The sequence below is a fragment of the Protopterus annectens genome, chromosome 9.part0 (genome assembly GCF_019279795.1).
Source record: "Protopterus annectens isolate FY-2018-M chromosome 9.part0, PAN1.0, whole genome shotgun sequence".
NCBI lineage: Eukaryota > Metazoa > Chordata > Ceratodontiformes > Protopteridae > Protopterus > Protopterus annectens.
Window position 1 is genome coordinate 853,766,098 of NC_056743.1, and position 18,991 is coordinate 853,785,088.

Here is an 18,991-nt window from a genome sequence, read left to right on the forward strand (position 1 = left end):
GTAGGTACAAAACTGTACTTTTCCTTACTTAGACAGCTGGCTCATAACTGCTCCAACCAGACATCACTTGGTCAAAGCACATGATTATGTTCTCCAGTTATGCTCCCACCTGGGAATTGCTGTCAATCTCAGCAAATCCCAACTAGAACCAACTCTAATATTTGAGTTTATTGGAGCATTGTTCGAGACAGTATCCTTGACAGATTCCCTTCCCTTGCCAAGGGTATATATAAGGAAAGTAAATAATGTGGGAAGAAATAGCCAGGGAATTGTTATGGCTAGTAGGCCCTAGGGCTGATAGCCTAGTACCAACCTATGAACCTATATATAAACCATACGATTTCCGGTCAAAAAGATCATTCAAAATTCCTCTATCTCAACTCCATTGATACTTCAGGGTTTGGGATCAATGTCTACTGCAATAGTTTTGGTCCTGATAGCAAGATATCACTTAAAAATTCTTCAGTGGTTTATTCTACATCAGCCCTTATCCACCAAAATCAAAATACGCAGGGTTGCAAAAATTACCTCCTTTGGTGGATTCGCTTTATTCAGGTAATGCAAGGTTGTTACTTTTTCCCTCAGCCCAAGCCCATAGTTGCAATGGATGCTTCCCAGATCGGGTGGAGGGGCACTTCTTAGGAAAAATAGTCTAAGGCACATGGTCCCCTGAAGGGGCCAGTATGTATATCAATATCCTAGAAGTGAGAGCTGCCCTCTAGCATTGCAGGTCTTTCAAAACTTTCTACCCTCTGGGACCATTGCAATCCAGGCAGACATGTGAGTGGTCTGGTACATCAACTAACAAGAGGAACCAAATCTTACTTGCTGTTTGGAAGCTTAGAAAGAGTGGCAATGGGTGATCTCAACCAGTTGATTTCTGGTAGCGCATATTCTGGGGGATTCCAATGTAATGGCAGGCAAGTTAAACATGTCCATTCTAATGCTTCACAAGTGGTCACTCAACATGAAAATGATGGAAAAGATTCTGTCAATGGGGCCAAACTTGCTGCAGCCTCTTTACATCTTTGCTCGACAACAAGTGCAGCAGATACATTGTCTTGGTCCCCCCACTGGGGCAATTACCAAAAGACATTCTTCTCCCCAATTAGACCCCCCCCCCATTTCCTGTACGCTTTCCCCCCCTGTACATCTAATCCCCAAATTACTTCAGAAAGTATCTCGATTGAAAAGCAGAGTCATCCTCATTGCCCCTTTTTGGAGTGGTCAAATTTGATTTCCCTTTCTTTTACCTCATTTGCTGCTTCGACCTTGGATTCTGGATCAAATTCAAGACCTACTTGACTCACCCAACAAACATGGTACACCTGCATGTCTCATTTCTGAAATTTACCCCATGGTTCTCCACTTCCATTAAAAGTAAGAAACTCCAGGCTGTCCTCCCTTGTTTGCCATATTCTTTTATCCTCCCACAAAGCTTCTGCTTGAAACATTTACAGAAGTAAATGGAAAAAGTTTTTCATTTAGGGCGCAGCATGATGACATTGGCCCTTTTTCATTACCAGTAGATAAGGTTCTAGGGGTTTTAGCAAAATATTTTTACGAATGTGCTAATTGTTCTACTGTTAAAAGTAGAATTGGCCGACATTTCTAATTTTCACATTTGAGTAAACAATTCGTCTTTAGCCTCTTCCAGACTTTGTAAGTCCTGTGTAAAGGGAACTTTTCTTAGACACCCCTTTTAAAGATCCAGTTCCCCAATGGGATTTAAATTTAGTTTTTCAATCCTTGACCCAGTCACCCTTTGAACCATCAGCCAAATGTGAATTGAAATTTCTAACTTGGAAGACTATCTTTTTAGTTGCCATTGCATCTGCTAAAAGTATATCTGAACTTACAGGCCTTATCTTCTAAACCTTATTTGATTTTCCATAAGGATAGGGTATTTTTTATGAACCTATCCCTCCTCTCTTCCTAAGGTGGGGTCAGAATCCAATATTCAAAATAACCTTCAAGTCTTCTTTCCATATTTTTTCAAACAAAGGAGAATGTATGTTATATTTGCCAGATGTTAATGGACAGCTGTGTGTTTACCTACACAGGACAAACATTTTCAGGAAATCAGGTCAATTATTTGCCTCCTTTTTGCATTCAAAATTGGGTAAATCAGTTACCAAAGTGACCTTAGCCAAATGGTTAATTGACTGAGTGCATTTCATTTGTTTACCAAAGAGTAGGTTGAACTTTGCCAAAACCTTTAAAAGATGGACTTTGCCAAAACCTTTAAAAGCTCACTCTGCCTTATCTGTGGCAACTCTCTTCAGTGTTTTTTATCCAGATCTTCTTTGGATGATATTTGTGCAGCTGCAACTTGGGCCCTATTGCTCATTACACCTTGGATCTGGTCTCTATGGGAAGAGCAGCCCTTTGCGCTCAGCAGTGGTCAGGAATATCATTCCTTAGAGTCCTGAGATTGAAGTTGCTGGGGACTCTGTTCCAACAGTTGAGGAATGAATGAAAATGACCGCATCAGATTAAAGAATTTATATAGTCACCATAACCTTCCATCTGTGTTGTCCATTTTTATTCTTCAATTCCTTCCGCCAAACCCCTACCAGTTTGACTTCTAGAAGGATCAGAAGATAGTAAAGGGACCAAACAAAGATCATTTGTTTGAGCTCCAGATACTAATATTTATTTTCCATATTCACTAAAAGTCAGCGAACAAGATCTGAGGTATGGTAGGGGACTACTGTATTATGGGTAAGAGAGGAGCTAGAGAGCTTTCAGTGTTTCACGAGCTGTAAAAAGTGGCAGAGTTGAATCTGAGGGTCAGATCCGAACCCAAACGTTGAGGAAGAATGAAAATGGACAACACAGATGGGAGGTTATGGCGAGTACATAACTTTTTTCTTATTCCTCAGTTTTGCAGACTGTACCCTATTTTTCTCTTATTTTGGTCTGTCCTGTAAAGCATATGCCAGTTGAAAGCCTGGCTGTTCAATGGTACTTCAGCAGCTGGCCTTTTTTCTATTGGTGTGTGCTCGATTTACAACTGGCTTGCTAGTTGGGCTGTCCAATTAGGTGATCCTTTTTGAATAGCAATGAGTGATTATTGTATAATGATTTTTCTATCACGTCTGTTTTTTTTACTTGACCTCATGTATCATATCGGATATTCAGGATGAACACTTTTTTCCATATGAATACTCTTCTTGCTGTTAATAAATGCATCTTGACAGAATAGTAATTTCACATCATTCTTTGAAGTTGCCACTTTGTACATAGTGTCCTGAATATGTTGACAGCACTTTCAGTATGGTAACAAGTCTATTCTTTGGGCACCTTCAAATGGATGCAGCATTACTGTAACAAGTTTATTCTGCGGTGGTGGTGCTGCGGTAGCGTTGTCGCCTCACAGTAAGATGTTGTCCTGTTCGATTCTCAGCTAAAGCGCCTTCTGTGTGGAGACATGCGTGAATGGGCGTACCTTCGTTGAAGGTTGTGCGCCAGGGTCGGCAACTTGGCACATAAAAATCTACTGCCAATCATTAGCGGACCAGAGTTCCGCTGTGGCGACCCCTAACCAGGAAAAGCCGAAAGAGACAACATTACTGTAACAGGTTTATAGGTAAGTTCTAGGCTAGCTGTCTTTCTGGGCCATTTTAAGCCTAGCCAATTTTACCTTCAAAGGTGAGAATCAAACTCTGTACCTTGTTTGTGAGGGAAACACCTTAACCATTATACCAACCCCAAACCCTCTCTTATTTTTAAGAGGTCAGCACTGATTATAATTCCTGCTGCTGTAAGACTCTAAATTTTAGATATTTTTGTCTGTACTCTAGAATTTTCTCATGAATTTCTCTCCCTAAAATCATATCTTTAGTGTAGACCCCTGTGTAACAAATAATACTTCTGTTTGGTCAGCATCAATGAAGGCCCTACAAACAATATTGATTTATACTGAATTGTTAAGAATTCTTGTGAGGGCTTTATTGACAAAGAAATTGTCTCCTTTCAATTGTCCACAGCTTGATGATTTTAACTTTTTGGATCTTTACTCTGTTGAATTCTTTTCTTGAGAATTTGCAGAATCAGTGTGCCTAAGCTTTTGTTTCTTGAACTGTATGAAGCATAGTTTGTGACTTGTGGCTTATATCCTCTCTTCCATAACCAGTCTAGAACAAAATCTTGAATTTTGTACCTTAAATTTTACTCAGAATGCAGTGTTGACTGTACATTGCACTTGCAGATCTTAATTGCCTCATAATTTGAATTTGTATTTGTAAACTGAAAAGAATGGTGACTGAAGTTCCACTATGTCTCTATAAGGTATGTTGCTCAGTTTAGAAAGTGGTGTATACAGTTCTACATCTGTTGCACAGGATGTTCTAGTAAGGAGTCTGTCTGAGAAGTTAAATTGGAGGAGTCTACAAATATCTGTTTAGTCATTTGTTGATACTGGTATGCATCTGATAAAGACTAGTATTAAACTGCATTTGATGTATGATTTCCCCTCCTCCCAACAAAAATGCACCATGCATTGAATGGCAAGCAGAGAAACATTTATTCATCTTATTAGTTTACAGCAGATTATGTAATTTATTTACCAGCAACAGCATTAAAGTTATTGTCCATTTTGCAGGGCAATATCAGAGTGTTCTGTAGAGTCCGACCTCTTATTGGAGTGGAGAAAGAGAAGTATGAGCAGATCGAGCACATCTCATTTCAGGATGACCGCAGTATAATTCTTTACAAAGTTGAAGAGGTATTTGAAAATAACATTTAAAAAAGTGATTTTAATTTTGCAAACTTTAATTGCATACCTTGGATGGTTTATGTGGTGGTGATATAATAGGAGATATTTGTGTGACAGCGTTAGGTAAACTTTAACTGTAGCACTGTTAATGGGCAAAACCCACAGTGCAGTGTTGCCCTTCTCAACATTTTTACTGTAGAATTATCATTAGAATGCTGAACCATAATTGTCCATCTGCAGATGTAGTAATGCCACAGATAAGCATTTCATATGTATGTGTGTGTCTGCTCACTTGATTTAGTCCCTTTACCTTTTAGCATTTGATATATAGGCGCAGTGGTACAGTGGTTTGTTGTTGCCTCACAGCAAGAGGTTCTCCCATTCGATTCTCAGCTAGTGTGTAGGGAATGCCTTCTGTGTGGAGTCTGCATGTCCTCCCCGCCGTCGAGTGGCCTCCAAAAGGCATGCGTTAATGGGCATGCCTTTGCTGAAGTTTGGGTGTCAGGCTGGCAACTCGGCACCATAAAAATCTACTGCCAATCATTAGCGAACCGGAGTTCTGCTGTGGCGACCCCTTACCGGGAAAAGCCGAAAAGACAAACAAAAACCTTTTAGCATTTGATACTTGAACTGAGTTTTCAGCTGTTATGATCATATTTGATTCAGCAGTTTAATTTGTTTATATGCTGTACCGACCTTCCTATTCAGCTTTCCGATTGGTAATATTAAGTTGTGCTTCCTTTCATTGTTCCATGGGCTCTTTGTGGCTTTTTAGTATTGGTCAAAAGTTACAACACTTTCATTTTACTAATTCACAGTGGTATTAGTCAGTTTTGGAGGTTGGCGACTTTGTGGGTGCTCTGCCAAAGTAGAGCAGAATGTAGTACAGTCAGTCAAACTCAATGTTAGGCCAGGCAACGTAAATTGTATGTATAGTAGTGATTATTGCAGAATGTTAGTCAAATCTGCTTTCCATGTAGATGTAGACACCTGCTTTCATAGAAATTTTTGGCAGCAGTGCATTGGAGGGAAAACGGAAGGGCGTGACTCATCCTGATATAAAAACAGTATACTCATAGGGATGAGATCATCATTACAGCAGTAGGTTTTGTAATTGCTGCAGTTTGCCACCTCATTGACAGAGCCTGCCTAAAACTTAAGTGCTTCCTTCATAAACTGTACAGAGGTATTTTCTGAAAATATATTGATCTTATGTTGTCTTCCCTGTTCATCTCAATTGTTTGGATTATCCACTTCTAGGCAGATCTGAGACTACAATTTTGAGCTTCTCCAGTACTCTACTCAAGCTGTCCCTCCTCCACAATTACTTGCTCTGATACTCCTCAGATCTCATTTCCCACTTTTAACAAGACAGACTGTATTTTCCAGTGTTCATCTCAAGCTTATTCAGATAAATGAAAATTAATTTTTTGATATTAGTTTTCCATCTACTTTGAGATTATTCACTTTTCCTTGAGCTTTTCTTGCTTTCTCACATTTTTAAACACAATTACCACATCCCCCCCTTTTTTCCTGAAGCCTACTCAAGCCCATTTTCTCACTTCTGTACACACTTCGCAGCATGTCACAGTTGTCATTAACATGGATAAGGCTTCAGGCTTTAAGTGCATAATATGTGGGTACAGAATTCCACATCGGGTCCCTCACTTGCAATGTGTAGTTTGCCTTACTTAGATGTTACCTACGATATTTCTTTTTTTCTGTCCAACGAACCCTCCTTGAAAGGAAGAACAAGTGCATGTTAAGAATCCTTCTGCTCCACTCAGTGGAAGATTTCGCTAGCTCATCATTTTCGGTTTTGACCACTCAACAACCCAAAGAAGCTGAGAAGCAAGTTTCAAAGCCTATGGAAAAAGGCAAGGAAAGAGAAAACAAAAACAGCTGAGACAGCAACTGGGAAAAGGAAAGAAATAAAAGGCTTGCAGACTCCACAACTTTGTCTTTTCCTGAATCCTAAGATTTCTATGTCAGCACTTTCTCTTCCTTTGGGTCCAAAAACCTTAGTCTGCCCTAACCTCCAGTTCTGCAAAGCTGCTATTATCTCAGATCGTTTCCCTAAGAGACTTTCTTCTCCAGACCCTGTCTTTAGAAACCGAGCTTTTTAGATTTGTTAGATCCAGGCCACCTTCTTTAGCATCCCTTAAGTCCATCTGGCCTTCCATGAGTTTAGTCGACATCTATTGATAAAGGATGAAGAGGGCCTACACAGGCTCATACAGTGGAGTTGTCGTCGTCCGTCCCCCCCCCCCCCCACACACACACACACACACACAGTTCTCAGGGCTGGTCTCTCTATTCCATTAGTTTTTTTTTTCTCTTAGTCTGCTTTTCTTTGAGCCGGTGGTGTTAGTCTAGGCTTGCACCAGTTGTTCCTCTGTCAGCATTGACAACTCTGATATTCGTTGACCTAGTTGTCTCCAAAATATTTGGAGTTGACACCAGTTACCTGAGATCAGAGTAGGCTTTGACTTGTTCAGGTCAGTCTTTGTCCTGGCGTGCCTTATCCCTCAATACTTAGTCTGGTCTTGGCTTTGAATCTGTTCAGATCCTTGTCTCCCGGCATGTATTCATCTGATCCTTCTATGCTGGACAGGTCTTCAGATTGAAGAGTTCCTTCACTGGTGTCCGTTTCGATGTCTGGCTTCAAAAACTTTGAGGAGATATTAGCTTGTGAATCAACAAGGAAGGGGACATTACTGATACCTCAGCCACCCCCCACCCCAATAACTTCCCAGTGTTTCTGTAGCCATCAGCACTTGTTATTCTTCCTGGAGACAGCCTAGACCTGATGGTCTTGATCCTTCCCTTCACTTCCTTCATTCTGACTCTTCAGCTATATTCCCCACCTGAAGAGCACAGAAAGTTAGTGCAAAAGGAGGCATTTGGAATCTCCTCAAGAGTCTCTGAGTACAGCAAGCTCAATGAAAGGGAAGGGTTCCCTAGAATGCCACTTGAGGACACCACTTTTGTTGAACTAATGGGATTATTGAAGCAGAGGGGGATTGGCGCAATGATACTACTATTCCAGATGAGGACATGTTCTTAGAAGCCTTCAGAGCTGGCCCATCTAATACTCTGAGCAATCCCTCCTGCTGATCACCTTGATGTGGTCGTCCAGAGGGCTTGGTAGGACCCTGATGTGGTGGAGCTAGAGCTTTGCATTCAAGATAAGGTGCTCGTCTTTCAACTCCAGTGGGGACTATTCCTTGAAACAACCTCTTATGATTCAATTGTAATCGCAGTGGACACTAGCATGCTTTGAGAACTTCATCCATCTGATGTTCAGGGATTGCTTTGGCAAGCTTATTTATGCTTTGGGAACCTTTTCCTTTAGAGCACTGAATTATATTTCTTGCGTTGCATGGTTTCAGAGAGCACTAGCAAGTAAGTTACTAGATTTCATTAGAAAGCTTCCAACTGCTGATGCAAGAAAGAACATGGAAATTCATCTGGCTGTTGTCCATCACCAATGTTATGCATTAGGTTTTTATTTAATCCAGCTGATAGTGCATCTAGGGCAGTAGGTACTGACATTGCTATCTATTGCCATGCTTGGCTGGATGTAATGTGATTTTGCGGACAGCTTTAAAGCATCTGCTCCTTATGATCATCTTTTTCTGGTCTAAAAGGTGCATTGTTGAAGAATGAGCAAGAGAGCAAAATGCTTTCTGCTGTTGCAGTTAGCTTTTCTAACTTGTAACAGTCTTGCCCTAGGAATCAAAGGGGAGAAAAGCAACTCTGTTTCAAAAAATTTCAGCATTTTATCTTTGACTACCCTTCTGAAAGAGCCATCCCAGGGACAGAAACTGAGTAGAATCAATGATTAAGAGGTCCCTTCTCTGATGAAGCCTTTCAACGTTCCTGAAAATTTGACCACCTGTTCCCCTCTGGAGACAGTTGGTGGACTATTCACCTTCAAAACAGATGACCATTACACACCATTCGTAGATTAAGAGAATCCTATACAGAGGCTTCATAATTCTGTTTCTTTCCAAATCAATCCCTTCTTATAAAACTCTTCCAGATGTTTCACCCATTAAAGAAGGGCAACAGCCCAAGAAATCTCCCAGCTACTAAAGAGTCATCCAAGAGGTCTTGCCAAACACACAGGATCTGGAAGCTACTAAAGGTATTTTTAGTCCTGAAGAAGAGCAGGGGCTGAGGCCCATATTGGACCTCAGCATCTTGCTGTCATATATTAAAAAGGCAATTCTGGTTGTTTATGGTGTAGTCCATTCTTTTCCTTGGTAAGGGGGGGGGGTGCTGTGTGTGTTGCTGGATAGACCTTCAGAATGTCTATTACTATTTGAAAATTACAGGCAGTCCAGAAGATTTCTCCACTTCCAGCTGGGAGCCAGACATCTGTGCCTGAAGCCCTTCTGCTGTTTTAATAGTTTCTTCCTTTCTAGGGGGCATCCTGTCTGATTAGGGACAAACTCAGTCTGAAAGGTATCATAGCGTAAATTGTTATGGACGAGGGAGAGTTCAGCGCTGGAGAAGTTCTAAATGTTGTTGTCTTGGATCCACCTCAAGGCCAATAACAAAAATGGTTGGGACAACAAGGATTTTATGGTACGTACATAAAGTACAGTTTTGTACCTACCATAAATGTAGATGTTCGAGGATTCCCTTGCTGCAGTCCTGACTATTGGGTATAGTCCATTTCCTCAGTCTTTTCTTGCCCCAGATGTCAGAAGACCCAAAAGACAAGTCCCAAAACAACCTGCACCAATAAACATGTACAATATATACAGTAATATATAAAAAAATATAAGCATGTAAAGGGCACTACACAACCACCCTGAAACACAGAGGAAGGGAATCCTCGAACATCTACATTTATGGTAGTTGCTGCAGTCCTGACTATTGGGTAGAATCCCAAAGCAGAGGTAAGGAGGCTGGCAAATTATAAAGTAGCAGGAGCTGACAACATGCCTTGTAAAACAGCTGTGGCAAAACCAGCTCTAGACTTAGAGTATATAGGCAGGTGATAATGCCTAGAGAAAGTATGCACTGAACTCCAAGTAGCTGCTTCCAGAATATCCTTTAGAAATGCTGTTGAAGTGGCAGTAGCCCTAGTGGAATGAGGCCTAATCCCAGCTGGAACCTCTTTGCCATGATGGGAATAACAAAATGCAATGCAATAGCCAATCCACCTAGAAATAGTTTGTTTTGACACAGGTTTGCCCTGTGAACTTAAAGCAAAAGAAACAAGTAACTGCTGAGACTGCCTAAAATCTTTAGTCCTGCTCAAATAATAACGCAATTGCCTGTGTACATCTAAAGTGTGCAAAATCTGTTCCCCTTATTTTGAGGATCTGCAAAAGGCAAATGAATAGTTTGGTTTAAAGCCACACTAGAAACCACCTTAGGCATAAAGGAAGGATTAGTACGTAATGATACCCTGTCCTTATGGAAAATCAAAAGGGCTCTACTGCCATAAGGGCCTGCAACTCAGACACCCTTCTTGCAGAAGTAATAGCCAACAGAAAAGCCGCCTTCCATGACAAATATTTCAATTCAGCAGTGGTTGTAGAGTAAGTTTTTCCAACACAAAATTGAGATCCCAAGCAGGAGTAGGAGCTGGGGTCTTATATTCTTTGCCCTCTAAGAAACTGCTTGAACAAAGGATGAAAACAAAGGTGGGTCACAATCATAGTGAGCTGAAATTGCTGCAGCATGAATCTTTATGGAAGAGAAAGACAAACCTTTGTCCAATAACTCAGTAAGATATTGAAGAGCCACACTCAAATTAGGCTCTGAAATCTCCAAATTCTTTGCTGTACACCAAAATAAAAATCTCTTCCATTTTCTCCTAGTACTAGGCCTTCTAGCTTCCATAATCACATTTAAAACTTGTTGAGGAAGCTGAGACCTTCCATGTTTCAACACAGAATATGCCAAGCTGTGAGATGGAGATTGAAGCTTGACATTGAGCAGATGACCGTCCTTCTGAGATAACAGATGAGGAATCAGAGGTAAAGGCCATGGAGGCTTCTTTACAAGACTCCTTAGAAGTGGGTACCAGTGTGGCCAATCTGGAGCTATCAAAATCATCCTTGGCCTGTCCTGTCTGACCTTTAGTAATACCTTTGGAAGAAGAGGTAGAGGTGGAAAAGCATAGACATGAAGGTGTTTCCAACTGAAAGACAGAGCATCCACTTTCCAAGCTGTGTGATGAAACCCCTTTGTGCAATACTTTGGCAGCTGGTGGTTTAGTGGAACAGATCTATGTCTGGAGTTCCCCATGACACTGTCAATTTCTGAAATACATGAAGATCCAGTTTCCACATCCATGATTTGTCTGCTTAATACATCTGCTAGGAGTTCTGTGCTCGAAGAGTCAGTTGCAGGCTTAACGCAGTCTCCCATAAAATCATTGCTTGCCTGCATAGAGGATAAGAATGTGTTCCCCTTGCTTGTTGATGTACCACATGACAGTTGTGTTGTCTGTCAGAATCAACACCTGCCCTGGAAGAAGTAACTCCTTGAACGCCATCAATGCAAACTGGACTGCTAACATCTCCTTCATGTTGATATGTAGATGCTGTAGTCTGGCAGGCCACTTGTCTTGTATCCACTTTCCATTTAGATGAGCTCCCAAGCAGTGTCCGAGGCATCTGTCGTTAAAATCTGACGGGTCACAGAGAGTCCCTTGTTTAGGTGACATTCCTGAGCCCACCACAAGAATTCCATTTGAAGGCAAGGTATTATTTGAATGACAGTGTCCAAATCTTGGCAGTGCTGTGTCCATACATTTTGAGATACCATTGCAGCTTCCTCATATGCAGTGAAGGACTGTCCTTGCAGTCAGCACGGACTGATGAGATAGTTGATGGAAGTAAAGTGACAGACTCTTTTGTTTGTCCGGCTGTATTCAGTCTCACACCCAGAAAGCACATGTCTTGAGAGGGTACTAGACTGGACTTTATTTCGCTCACAGAATACCCTAGGCATCTTAGCACTGCTATGACATATTCCAGATGCTGTAGAAGGTGTTCTTTTCTTGAGCCAGAATCAGGCAGTAAGGATAAATTTGAATGCCTTGAAGCCTGAAGTAAGCTATCACTGTGCAGAGAACTGATAATGAAAATCTCCAGTTCCAAACCGCAGATACTTTCTGCAACTTAGCCTTATGGGCACATGAAGGTAAGCTTCCTTGAGATCCAAAGTTACCATCCAGTGATCCTTGCCCAGCAGAGGTAACAGTTGCTGTAACGTCAACATCTTGAACTTGGGAATGTCCAGATAAGTGTTGAGGATAGATAAATCCAAAATTGGTCTCCACGTGTTCCCCTTCTTTGGTACTAGGAACAGGCGAGAATAAAATCCCCCCTTTCTGACACAGGAACTGGCTGAATAGCCCCTATCTGGAGTAACTGAGAAACTTGCTTGAGAGCCTCTTTCTTTGTGGAGGAGGAACATCTGGTATGCCTTTGAAAGGGGCATTGTGTGGAAATAAAATCTGTACCGTGATGAATGATATCCAGCACCCATCAGAGTAGAGAGAATAAATCCCAAATTTCATTGAAAAGAGACAATCTTCGTCCACTGGCAGCTGAAAAGGCAGGTCATTGGTTCTGACCCTGCCCTCACCAGAAGTCTGAGCAGGAGAACTGTCTGATCTTAGACTGGGAACCATAAGCAGGATATGTCCACCCCTTAGCAGGCCAATTTCTACTAAACTTCGGTTTCTTTAACAGTCTGCATAGACTTAGCTTTGTCCTCCATTTTCTTTAAAACTGCTTCCACAGGCGGTCCAAACAACACATCAGACTGTAAAGGAGCATCCAAAATCCTGGTCTTAACATGCTCAGCTAAATTCTGATCCTTCAACCATGCATGTCTGCGAAGAACAGAACTAGTAGCAGCCACCCTCGAGGAGGCCTGAACAGCATCAAAACCACACTGCAAAGAATGCTTACCCACTTGTTCAGACACATGAACCAAATCCAGCAATTCTTTACACTCAATACCTTCCGCCAAAGCATCCACCTTAGATTTCAATTGTGAAAGGAGATAATTCTGATATTTCAGCATATGAAATTGACAATTCACGCCCTCATAGCTAGAGTGGAAGAAGTATACTTTCTTACCCCACCTATCCAAAGCCCTTGCCTCTTTATCAGAGGGTACAGGATTTTTAACAACAGAAGCTTTAACACCTTTAGGCCCCTGAGAAACAGTTTCTGGGTCTATAATACCTATCAGGCTTAACAGGAGCAGGAGGCAAGGAATCAGGGTTCAGAGAAGCCTCTGCAAAACATCCTCCACCACATTCAACACAGGAGGAATAGCTAAGGGCCTATGCTGAGGCAAAATAAGCCTTTTCTGGAGTCAGAGTAATCTTGGCCTTCCCATTTAAAGTGCTCCTCATGGAGTGAAGAGTCTCTGAAAATGAAAAATCCTCAGGAGGAGAAGCTGAAGGAGTGGAATCATCCACATCAGAATCAGAATAAGCAGGAAACTCTTGCAAGTCTTCCACAGAAGACTCTGAAGCCTGTGAACACTGTTCAAAACTATCAAACTCCTGTTCCACCCTAGGCCTCTTATCAGGTGGGGGCATAGAACCTCTAATCAGAGAAATCAAATCTTCAGCCATTTTAAGCATATGTTTCTTAGGCACAGAGGCGCCCCTACAGAAGCTGAACCTGTCCTTCCTCTAAAAGAAGCTCTGGAAACAGAAGGAGAGGCCCTAACTACCTTGGGAAGAGAGGGAAGAACAGTTACCTGAGAAGCCCCCTCAGCCTGGCCTACTTCCTGAGAGGGCACATCCTGTAACAGTAAAGTATCTGCCTGAGACTCCATAGAGACTCCTGGCAACACCTCTGGCTCCCTGAGCCTTTCCTCACCCTAGACTTCACTGTTTTGTCCTTGCGCGCTCTTAGAAGCAGGCAGGCCGGAGCATCCGGGGGCATAGTATAATTGCAGCGCTTCCCAAACACTAACCTAGCACAATCAAGCCTCCTCTTAATAATTGTTAAATTAAATCTAGCACAAGGCGGCAACCAACAGCGCGTCGTGCTCAGGCCCTAAACAAGGTATACACAATGTATGATAATCCCTGCGGTATCTGCTTCCCACAAGAAATACAGTTATTCACTTTTTCTGACATCCGTAATATACTGAGGCAAGAAAAACAAAATGAACTCTGTACTCCTGAAAAATCCGGAAAATTCCAGCCTCGCTCAACAAGCACGCTTCAAAAAATGCTCTGCATCGGGCAACGCGGCAAAAGGAGGAAACGACGACGCGGTCGGCGCGAGTCATCCTCGCACACCCTTGACGCCAGTCTCCATCGCTATGACGACGCCAGCCTTATAGTCAGGACTGCAGCAAGGGAAGACGAAGAACATCTTCTGTTTGTGGTTCTTTTTGTAGTTGCACTTTGCAGTCAAATTCTGCAGTATAGGAATGTTTAAACTTGCTGCCAAACTGCGTATGTACTTTTTTAGTATGCTTTGCTTAGGTGATTAAGTCTTTCATTACATGAGTGTTAATATTTCTACTTTAGCTTTAACATTCTCTTTGGATCCTGACAAAAGGGAACGGGAATTGTTTAAACCTGTACCCATTTTCACTACTCCTTTTTTCCCTAAGTAATGTTATTCTTGGGAGTTTAATTTTCTGTAAAGCTGTTGCGGAAGAGAATGGGTTATTAGCACAGTTCTTGATCACATGTTAACCTTGGGTAAGCCCAGGTCCATTAGTATGTTGTTGGTTATAACTATTTTACAGTTATATCTTCCATGAGCTGTGTGAAATTACAGCTTTTAAACAAATTGAGAGAAAGACACTTCATAAATCTATAATACACAGAGCTAAGTGTACTATCTGTAAAGACTTTGGAGGTAATGAGTAATCCTTAGTATTCAATTTTAAGGTATGCTTATGTTGGTTAAAAAAATCTGAACTGTTCAAATGCGTCTTTTGGCTGTATGCTGTGATTTTGTTATTCTCTGTACTTTGGGAAGTTTGATCTGCAAGGAAAGCAGTACAGAAAAACTGTCAGCTTCCTAACATTACTGTAATTTAGCCTTTGGTTGAAATTTGTTTTTTGTAGGTGTTAGGACTTTTGTTTTATATAAAAAATGTTCTTTGCTGTTTTGTCATTAGTTGAAAATGCCTGCAGGATATATTTCAAAAAAGCAAAGATTTCTTTAGTCTCTTGCAAAAAAAAATAATAAAATAACACTGTAAAGCCTTCCTGCTCATGCACACCATTTCACAAGTCTCATTTTCAAAGGCAAACTGCATTTTGCATTAGATTCCCATGCGTAACATTCACATTGCTTCAAATGTTTGTTTTTAAGTACTTCTTTTCCTGTGCATACTGATCTTCAGCCTATCTCACAGGCACAGTTTGACAGAGCTAAAAATGTTCCCACTCCATAAGCTGCATTTTTGTTCTGCACCTGTTTAGTAAGTGGTAATACTGCTACAAACCAGATTACCAACTTCTCCCCAAGATGGGTAAGCTAACATCTACTGCTTACTCCTAGCCTCCTTGTCAACTGCTCCATTGCTTATGTCAGTGGTCAAATCATATGTTGTGTTGGTTGCAGTAGGGTTTTTTATCTCAATAAGCAACAGGGCCAGCTGGGATGAATGCATTTTTAAAGAGGAAGTCTTCCTGTGTTTAGTTCACATAAAATCCTTTGATTGATAAACATGGTGTGTATTTTGAGAGAAAAAGGACACCCTATCCAGTAACTATGTAATCTTCCCCTGAATTAAGTGAAGATAAAGGGGAACATTTATAGAAAAGTATTTTAAGACCCTCTCTCTCTGAGACTAATTTTTGATGTGATTTTTGCAATTAGTAACTAAAGATTTTATAGGCCTTCTTTTGAGGTTTTTGAAGTCTTGCCCTAAGTTTATTGACATTGTTCCCCTTCCTCTTTAATATTTTCTGCCTCTCATTCATTAGGTTCTTTGAGAACGTACCCCCCTGTTAGTCTAAAAAACAGTTATCTGGTTTTGCAGTTAGTTAAGCCCAAGTAATTAAATTGGTGATTGCTAAAAGCTTGAGAAATTTATTTCAAGGTTTTGTGACCCACAGAGTTGTTGATATGGGAGTTCAAGAGAAAGGTCAAAGCCACATCAACATGAGGGTGTTTAGGGAGGAGCTTCCATCCACACATGAGCACCTTTATAAGTTTAAAGCTGAATAGCCAGGTTTGACTAATAAGACTTTGGGTAGGAACTTCACAGTACTGCTCTGGTTTTAACTAACAATATAAATAGGATTTAAGGTTTCCTACAGAATGTGTGGTTGATGTAGCTCTTTTGCCAGGTTTGAATAAGGTCATCACATCATTTACAAATTCTGAGAACCTGTTTTCTGATGTATGATGAGAGAAAGTAAGATCTGATGTCATTTTTATTTGTTCCTCAACGAATGGGTTCGGATCTGACTTGTCCACTTTCTTTAGATTCTAGGATCTGATTCTCGAGCTCTTCTCTTACCAGCAATGCCCTGATGATTGTATTACCTGAGATCTTGTTTGCCGCTCTTCAAGATCAGTTGGTATTACGACTGCTCGAGCTCTAGTAAGGTGCTTGTGAGTGAACTAATATCTCCCTTACCTCTATGTACGTACATATATGTTATGTGTGTGTATATATATATATATATATGTATGTGTGTACATATATATATATATATATATATATATATATATAGAGAGAGAGAGAGAGAGAGATTTTTTTCATTTTTTTTTTCCTATTGTGAGGTACTGTAGGCTTACCATTGTTGATACTTTTCCTTTCTTTACTTTGACCTGAGGTTTCCCTTTTCTACCATAGTTAGTAGTGACTCTTTTCTGTACCTTTTTTTCTTTATCTGCTTAAAAAGGGGGGGGGTGTCTCTTATTTTGATTGTTTCAGTCAAGTTTACCTTTTTTTTTTTTTTTGTGAATCATGAGTGTTCACTATAGCTGTCAAGCCTACTGACTTAAAGTGCACTTCCTGTAGGCATAAGATCTCAAATCCTGATACCCACAGGGAGTGTGTGTGTGTACTGTTTGGGCCCTGCGTATTTGGACACCACCTGCTCCATTTGTGTAGCTTTTAATGAAAGGGCTAATGTCCTTCAAGAATGCAACTGCAGTCATAACATATGGGTTGTCCTGCCTCAGGCAGCCCTCGGTCGGCCGGATTCCAAAGTCTGGGTCCGACGTCGGCTGATGTCGCATTTCTCTCCGACGTCAGAGCGGCTGGAGTACATAAGCATCAGCCGACGCCATCTTCTTCAGTCTTTCTTGCCGCGCGGTGCCCGAAGCAGAAGCAGTTCGCAAGTGCCGGTCGGTCAGCTCCTGTATTCTTCGAATCCGAAGTCATCAAAAAAGCTAAGTACCCCATTGGGGACCTTTTCTTGCCTCAGCCGATAATTGTTTGTCTTGTGGTAAACAAATAAGGATTTCCACTCTTACTGCCTCCCTTGCCTTGGCCCAGACCACGACCAGGACACTATCCCCTCGGCTTCTCCTCCTGAGGATATGTCTTTTGGGGAAGTTCTGCATTCCATGAGGGAGCATTTTAAGTGGCAAGGCCAGGAATATTCAGATTCCAGAAAGCGCCTTCGAACCTTACTTAAAAAGCCCCAACACAGACCCTTAGCTATACCTCCTGTGCTTGATGTTTTGGATGATTTATACTCTGACTCATGTAGGGCAGCTATGACAGGTGCGGTCATTGGTAGACATGCATGGTTAATCAACCTTTACCAGATCATGTTAAGGCAAAACTTCTTGATGCACCCTTGGAAAAGAACAAGCTTTTTGGTGCTAATGCTAAAGATGTGTTAAATTCCATTGAGGAAAAAGCCAAGTCAGTTCAGACAGTCAAAGATTTCCTCCAGGTTCAGCCACCTAGATTCAGCAGGAACTGGCCTTCTAAAAACTGGTCCTTTCCTAATCCTGAAAGATTTCAAAGGGGCAAAAAGCAGGCGTGCCCGAGAAAGAGGTCAATACAGAGGATCCTACAGGGGACGACAATGGCAACCAGGAAACCAAAGAAGTGACACAGGGGTTTCTCCCGCCCCACAGGGACATTCTCAATGACTTTCCTCTAGGTCCGCTGACCAAGGAGCAAGCAGAAGCTCCTTTGGGCGGAAAATTATCTCTGTTTACAAGAAATTGGCACAAACTAACAAAGGACAAATGGATTTTGGACATTATAGACCACGGTTACAGGTTCCATTTTCATACCTTGCCAAGAAAACTGGGTATGCCAAACCTGCCACAAAACCAGAGGGCAGAGGCTATCAAACAAATTTCTCTGCTTGCTCAGATCAAAGCAACAGAAAAAGTTCCACAACAAGAACAAGGTCAGGGGTTTTACTCAAGACTGTTCCTTGTTCCAAGAAAAGAAAATCAATGGAGACCAATACTGGACTTGTCCGCTTTAAACACTTTTCTAATAGTACCAAAGTTCAAAATGCTGAGACTACAGCAACTCCTTCCCATTCTGGGCAAGGGGTCTTGGCTGATTACTCTGGACCTCAAGGAGGCATACCTGCATGTCCCTATCAGACACAGCTGCAGAAGATACCTCAGATTTCTTGCAGGGCCAGAGCATTATCAATTCTCAGCATTGCCATTTGGCTTATCTACTGCGCCCAGAGTATTCACGAAATGCCTGGCTTCAGTAATTGTTCATTGCAGGCTCCAGGGGATTCAAATCTACCCGTACCTGGACGATTGCCTCATACAAGCGGACGACAAACTAACTTTGACAAAAAAACTTGAATTATGTCATACATTTGCTACAGGCTCTGGGATACACAGTCAACTTTCAAAAGTCAAGACTTCAGCCATCCCAGCAAATTACCTTCTTAGGAGCCAAACTAGACACAGCCTCTCAAATGGCTTACCTGACAGAAGACAAGCAAAAGAAGCTAACTCTTTACTTCAAAACTTTAGCAAAGCTCACCCAGATGACTGCAAGGAGATTCCTACAGGCCCTGGGTTACATGGCATCCTGCATTCTCCTGGTACCACTAGCAAGACTACACATGAGAAAGCTTCAATGTTACCTAAAAAGCTTATGGTCTCAACACAGCAACAACCTAGAAGCAACCATACCACTCATTCCATGTCTTCAAAAGGGAATTTCTATGGTGGGCCTCAGTAAGCCAGTCAAACACAGGTATGCCATTCAAAAAACCTCAGATAACACAGACCATGACCACAGACGCCTCAGACCTTGGATGGGGGGCACACATGGAGGGCAGATGTATTCAAGGAC

At 41.5% G+C, this 18,991-nt stretch overlaps 1 protein-coding gene across 3 annotated transcripts in view; it reads left to right on the plus strand.

Moving 5' to 3' along the window:
- The window catches only part of KIFC1 (kinesin family member C1), a gene marked incomplete in the record, with an annotated part of 1,304,428 nt that overhangs the window by 845,317 nt on the left and 440,120 nt on the right, over window positions 1-18,991 (plus strand). For all 3 annotated transcript variants that reach the window (XM_044083556.1, XM_044083558.1, XM_044083557.1), the window contains 1 exon segment: window positions 4,607-4,729. In XM_044083556.1, the coding sequence (XP_043939491.1) occupies window positions 4,607-4,729 (123 nt within the window).